General features: G+C 48.2%; 1 protein-coding gene across 1 annotated transcript in view; it reads right to left on the reverse strand.

The window, feature by feature from the left end:
* SIGLEC15 (sialic acid binding Ig like lectin 15) overlaps window positions 1–4116 on the reverse strand; it is a 19132-nt gene extending 15016 nt beyond the window's left edge. Inside the window, exons 1-2 of the mRNA XM_015826898.1 lie at window positions 4053–4116; window positions 1452–1835 (exon numbers count right to left, since the gene is read on the reverse strand). Of these exons, the coding sequence (XP_015682384.1) occupies window positions 1452–1835; window positions 4053–4116 (448 nt within the window). The remainder of the gene's footprint in view (window positions 1–1451; window positions 1836–4052) is intronic.
* Window positions 4117–6022: the final 1906 nt, after the last annotated feature.

Here is a 6022-nt window from a genome sequence, read left to right on the forward strand (position 1 = left end):
GGAGCGACTCGTCGCTCCCATGTAACGCCGCTGCTGCGCGAGCTGCACTGGCTGCCTGTGGCCTTCCGGGTGCGCTTCAAGGTGTTGATTATCATCTTCAAAGCGCACCATGGCATTGGACCTGGTTACCTCCGAGACCGCCTTCTGCCACAGATTGCCTCCCACCGGCCGATACGCTCCCACAGAGAGGGCCTCCTCAAGGTGCCGTCAGCCAGACAGTGTCGGCTGGCGACCCCCAGGGGGAGAGCCCTCTCTGTCGGAGCACCCACCCTCTGGAACGAGCTGCCCCCAGAGATCCGGGTGATCCCGGATCTCCCCTCCTTCTGCCGCGCCCTTAAGACCTGGTTATTTCAGCAGGCAGGACTGGCCTAGGGGTATTCTAAAGGGGTTTTAAATTAAATTTTTAGTAGAAGCGGCCAAATTTAAATAGTTATTTTTAATCTTTTTAAATTTTGTATTGTATTATATCACTGTTTTAAACTGGCTGTAAGCCGCCCTGAGTCCTCCGGGAGAAGGGCGGGGTATAAATTTAATAAAATCTAAATCTAAAAATCTAAAATCTAATGAAACGCCTGCAAGAAAACAACCAAGCTCAGAGAGCACCAAGGACCCCACACTCCTCCTCCTCCTCCTCCTCTCCATAAACACCTCTCCCTTCTAGCACTGAGGATGTTTCCTAGTTGGGTAATGAACTGTTTGCACGAAAACAACCAAGCTCTGAGGGCACCAAAGACTCCACCGTGACTATCCAGCCCTGTTCAAGGCAACATGCAATCAACCCCAAGGCGTTACGGCAGCAACGACAATCTTTTCAGGGCTGCACAACCCACAAACAGGAATATGCAGCAATTGCATGAAGGATCAGTGAGGTCTTGGGAATCCTTACAGAGGGGTGGGCTTCCCTGTCGTCTCTTCCTAGTGTGGGAAGTCAGCCCCCCCCCCAGAGAAGGAAATATTAAAGAGGCAGAAAAGCATGCCCAGTTTTTCTTAATAGCCCCAAGTCTCCCTCCCCCAAACAGAAACCAGCTCTGTAGAAATGCAGATGTGATAATCCATTCAGAAAGGTTGGAGCCCTCCAGCTAGAAGCTTAGGAAGACAAAGACACTTAAAATCTACATATCCCACCCAAACTCTAGGACAGGACATCATAGGATTAACCCACAGATGCCAAAGGGCACACTCAGACTCAGGTCAAAGTACATGCCACAGGAACTACTCCAAACAAAGAGCTCAAGAAGGTATAAAAACCCACTCCCTACATGTGCTCGCTCTTTTTTCTCCCAGAGCCAATCTTTCTGTCTGGCTCTCCTCTTCAATAAACTGCAACCTTCTTTCTAAAGCAGTCGCCATTTTGATTATTCCCGGCTTGGACTGGACCCTGACGAAGACTTTTCCTTCAACACTAGTTCCCCTTGCAGACACCCTCCTCCATGCATTCCCCATCTTCTCACCTACGAGACGGAGATGGATCCCCATCCGGCTTTCGTATTTGTCGTGGAGATCCCCCGAGAATTCGACCCGGCAGAAGTATCGGTTGGTGTCGTTCCAGTTGAGATTCTCAATTTGGAGCGAGAGATTGTTCTGTCTGGGGTTTCCCAGGAGTTTGTATCGGTTCTTCAAGCCCACCGTAACTCTGCAGAGGTCACTGGAACTTTGGGTGACACACTTGAACACCACCGAGCCGTCGAAAGGCTCCCTCACGCGCCAAATGGCGGTCAGGGCCTTGTCGTACATCTTGTGGGGGTGCGTGAACGTGCAGGGCAGAGCCACGGACTTGCCAACCTCGCCCACCACCTCCGAGGGGACGTGCATGGACCATCCTTTGGAAGAGAGGCCTGCCCGTGAAAACGAGAGGTGAGAGGGCCTCCTTCGCCCAAAAGGAAATTGTGCATTTGGTACATCATGCAAGTGTGCCTGGCTGAGGAATTCTGGGAGTTGAAGTCCACCAGTCATAAAAGAGCCAGGTTTGTAGACCCCTGAGGTAGATTTTAAGAGGAGTGGACTTCAACTCCCAGAATTCCTCAGCCAGCATGCCTAACTGAGGAATTCTGGGAGTTGAAGTCCACCAGTCATGAAAGGGCCAGGTTTGAAGACCCCTGACATAACGTAAGGGGGAAATAATGCTAACTCAGAAAGAACTAAATCGGTGTTTCTCAACCTCGGCCATTTTAAGAGGTGCGGACTTCAACTCCCAGAATTCCCCAGCCGGCTATGCTTTGTCCCCAACCTGCTCTTCTACCTTGTGGCATCACATAATGCGGGGGCCTTCAAACCTGGCCCTTTTATGACTGGTGGACTTCAACTCCCAGAATTCCTCAGCCAGCGTGCCTGACTGGGGAATTCTGGGAGTTGAAGTCCACCAGTCATAAAAGGCCCAAGTGTGAAGACCCCTGGTCTAGGGGGTCAGTTGAATTTCTAGTCATTTGCTTTAAAAAAAAAAAGAAAATGCTGAGAGAAACATTAGATCTACTGTGACATTGTGATAAATGGACGAAAGCAAGGGTGGACAAGCTTGGTCTTGTGGACTTCAACTCTCAGAATTCCTCTGTCTGCCTGTCTATTGAGGTGTGTGTGTGTGTGCGCCTGCCTGCCCGCCCTGCATTAAATGACAGCCTCCTTGGTTAAAATTTGTCTTGAATTAACTGGCATCTAACTCAGAGTCCCCGTCTTGCCTCCTGAAGTTGTGAATGCTCCAACACTGGAAATTTTTGAAAAAGAGATTTATCTGAAATGGTATAGGGTTTCCTGCCTGAGCAGGGGGTTGGACTAGAACAGGGCTTTTCAACCAGTGGTACGGGTACCACCTGTGGTACATTGGCACCTGGCAGGTGGTACGCGACCATCCTAGAAAAGTGGTAGTGGGTGAGGGGAATGAGCTGAACCGGTAGCAGCACCGCACAAGCCTGAGCGAGAGATGACTGGAGCTGCAGGGCTGTCAGGGCTCAGCAGAAGCGCCAGGATTAGTGCTTCTTCAGGACTGTCAGGGCTCAGCGGAAGCGCCAGGATCAGCGCCAGGCTCCAGCTGGAGCTCGGCACTGATCCTGGTGCTTCTGCTGAGCCCAGAAGAAGCGCCGATCAGCTGGAATGTTGCAGCCTCTCCAGGGTCTTGTGATTTACATTCGGATGCTTGGCAACTGATTCATATTTATGACGGTCACAGTGTCCCAGGGTCATGTGAAGGGACCAAAACCTGCTGCAACCACCCAGCAGACGGGGGGAATAAAAACCAAACACCCCCCACCCCACCCCCACTGCCAATCCCCAACAGAAAACCTCGGACAGGAGGAAGAGCACGGCCGAGTGGACAGGCAGGTGTTTTGCTCGACTGTGGCTTGGGGGGCACTTTTTTCGGTGCCATTGTAACTTCGAACAGTCACTAAGCGAACTGTTGTAAGTCGAGGACTACCTGTACTTCATCACCTTTTTCCTTTGGGGGGGTCATCAAGTTTTTGACACCTTGCTAGGCGACTGGTGGTACTTGGATATTGCCATATCCTAAAAGTGGTACAATGGGTGAAAAGGTTGAAAAGCCCTGGACTAGAAGACCTCCAAGGTCCCTTCCAGCTCTATTCTATTCTATTCTATTCTATTCTATTCTATTCTATTCTATTCTATTCTATTCTATTCTATTCTATTCTGTTCTATATTCCATTCCATATTTTCTATTAGAATAGAAGGAAGGAAGGATAACAGAATAACAGAGTTGGAAGGGACCTTGGAGGTCATCTAGTCCAGCCCCCTGCTCAGGCAGGAAACCCTATACCATTTCGGACAAATGGCTGTCCAGTTTCTTCTAAAAAACTTCCAGTGTTGAAGCACCCACAGCTTCTAGAGGCAGGTTGTTCCACTGGTTAATTGTTCTGACTGTCGGGAAGTTTCTCCTTAGTTCTAGGTTGCTTCTCTCCTTGATTAGTTTCCATCTGTTGCTTCTTGTCCTGCCTTCAGGGGCTCTGGGGAACAGCTTGACCCCTCAAATATTGTGGGAGCCTCTCAAATATGGGAAGACTGCCTACCATGTCCCACATCAAGAAATGTTGCCCATGCAAACTTACCTTTGTCCAAGAGGCAAAGCAAGCAGGCGAGAAAAAACGGGTGGCTTTCTGTCTTATGAGCCATTCTCCCTGAAATCTTCTTGCCTAACTGGATCGACTGGATCCACTCAAGACTCCATCAGCATTCCACCCCCCCACGCACAGTCTGCAGAAATAGAGGCAGAGGGACTTGTTTCTTCCTCTGGAAAAATATGAAAAGGGTTGGCTGCTCCAGTGAGTTTAAAAGGAAAAAAGTCATCATGTGGGGCTGAGCAGAAAAGCCATGGAATGAATCAACCACCCACTTCTTGTTTTTAAGCTAGCCCAGGGGTAGGCAACCTGGGCTCTTTTATGACTGGTGGACTTCAACTCCCAGAATTCCTGAGCCAGCATGGCTCAGCTTGGAAACCTCTCCCTTTCCCCTCAGCGTGGCTGGCTCAGGAATTCTGGGAGTTGAAGTCCACGAGTCATAAAAGAGCCAAGGTTGCCTACCCCTGGCCTATACTATACCAATGCAGAAACCTATTCTGAGATCTGTTTTTTAAATCCTGGTCTAAGATCTGACTTGCTTTCAAATGAGAAGAGTAAAATGACACGAGTAACTTTTAATGTTTTTAGGAATTAATTTTGGCGTCCAGAACTGCAATGGGAGTGATGTCGACCCGAGGGAATTATACTGCTATTTCCTGGCCTATACAGGTAGGTCTAGGTCAGGGGTAGGCAACCTTGGCTCTTTTATGACTCGTGGACTTCAACTCCCAGAATTCCTCAGCCAGCATGTTTCAGCTTGGAACCCTCTTCCTTTTCCCTCAGCATGGCTGGCTCAGGAATTCTGGGAGTTGAAGTCCACCAGTCATAAAAGAGCCGAGGTTGCCTACCCCTGGACTAGGCCGAGAATCAATGAGGGAGGTGACATGGATTCGATGTTCAAGCTCTCCCACCCAAGTCCTGCTCTGTTGCCCCATTGTTCTGAGTAGAATAGAGCCGGAAGATAATAATAATAATAATAATAATAATAATAATAATAATAATAATAATAATAATAATAATAATAATAATAATAATAATAATAATAATAATAATAATAAAGTTGGAAGGGACCTCGTAGGTCATCTAGTCCAACCTCCTGCTCAGGCAGGAAACCCTATACCATTTCGGACAAATGGCTGTCCAGTCTCTTCTTAAAAACCTCCAGTGATGAAGCGCCCACGATTTCTGGTGGCCAGCTGTTCCACTGGTTAATTGTCCTCCCTGTTAGGAAGTTTCTCCTTAATTCCAGGTTGTTTCTCTCTTTGGTCAGTTTCCAACCATTGTGTCTTCTCCTGCCCTCTGGTGCTTTGGAGAATAGCTTGACCCACTCCTCCTCTTTGTGGCAGCCCCTCAGATACTGGAATGCTGCTATGAATAAGGGTCAACCCTGGCCAATCTTGGAGCTGAGAAGCCCTAGTTGGCCACCAGAGGGCATTGCTGTTGAGAGAAGAAGCTGTTGACTTCTATTTCTTGTGGAACATCAGGAGCTAAAGGGAGCCTTGATGCTGGACCAGGCCAAGGGTCCATGTCACCTATGGCCAGCCAGGTGTCTTTGATAAAGATGTGTGTGGAAAAGAGACATTTTTATTGCCCAGAGCTGGACCTCAGGATGTGCCTTCTGTACAGGTATTCCTGAGCGGCTCAAGGTTGACTCAGTCTTCCACCCTTCCGTGGTCAGTAAAATGAGGACCCAGATTGTTGGGGGGCAAATATGCTGATTCTGTAAACCACTTAGAGAGGGCTGTAAAGCACTGTGAAGTGGTATATTTATTTATTTATTTTATTTTACAAAATTTATATGCCGCCCTTCTCCCCATGGGACTCAGGGCGGCTCACAGCATGTTAAAACAATATACAAAATTACCCCTTCTAAAAACCAATTAAAATCCAAATATTAGTGGCTGTGACTATTTAAAATCATTAAAAATTTTCCCTATTTAAAATTCACCCTAGGTCAGGCC

The sequence above is a fragment of the Protobothrops mucrosquamatus genome, unplaced genomic scaffold, assembly GCF_001527695.2.
Source record: "Protobothrops mucrosquamatus isolate PMUCROS unplaced genomic scaffold, P.Mucros_1.0 scaffold3365, whole genome shotgun sequence".
Classification (NCBI taxonomy): Eukaryota; Metazoa; Chordata; class Lepidosauria; order Squamata; family Viperidae; genus Protobothrops; species Protobothrops mucrosquamatus.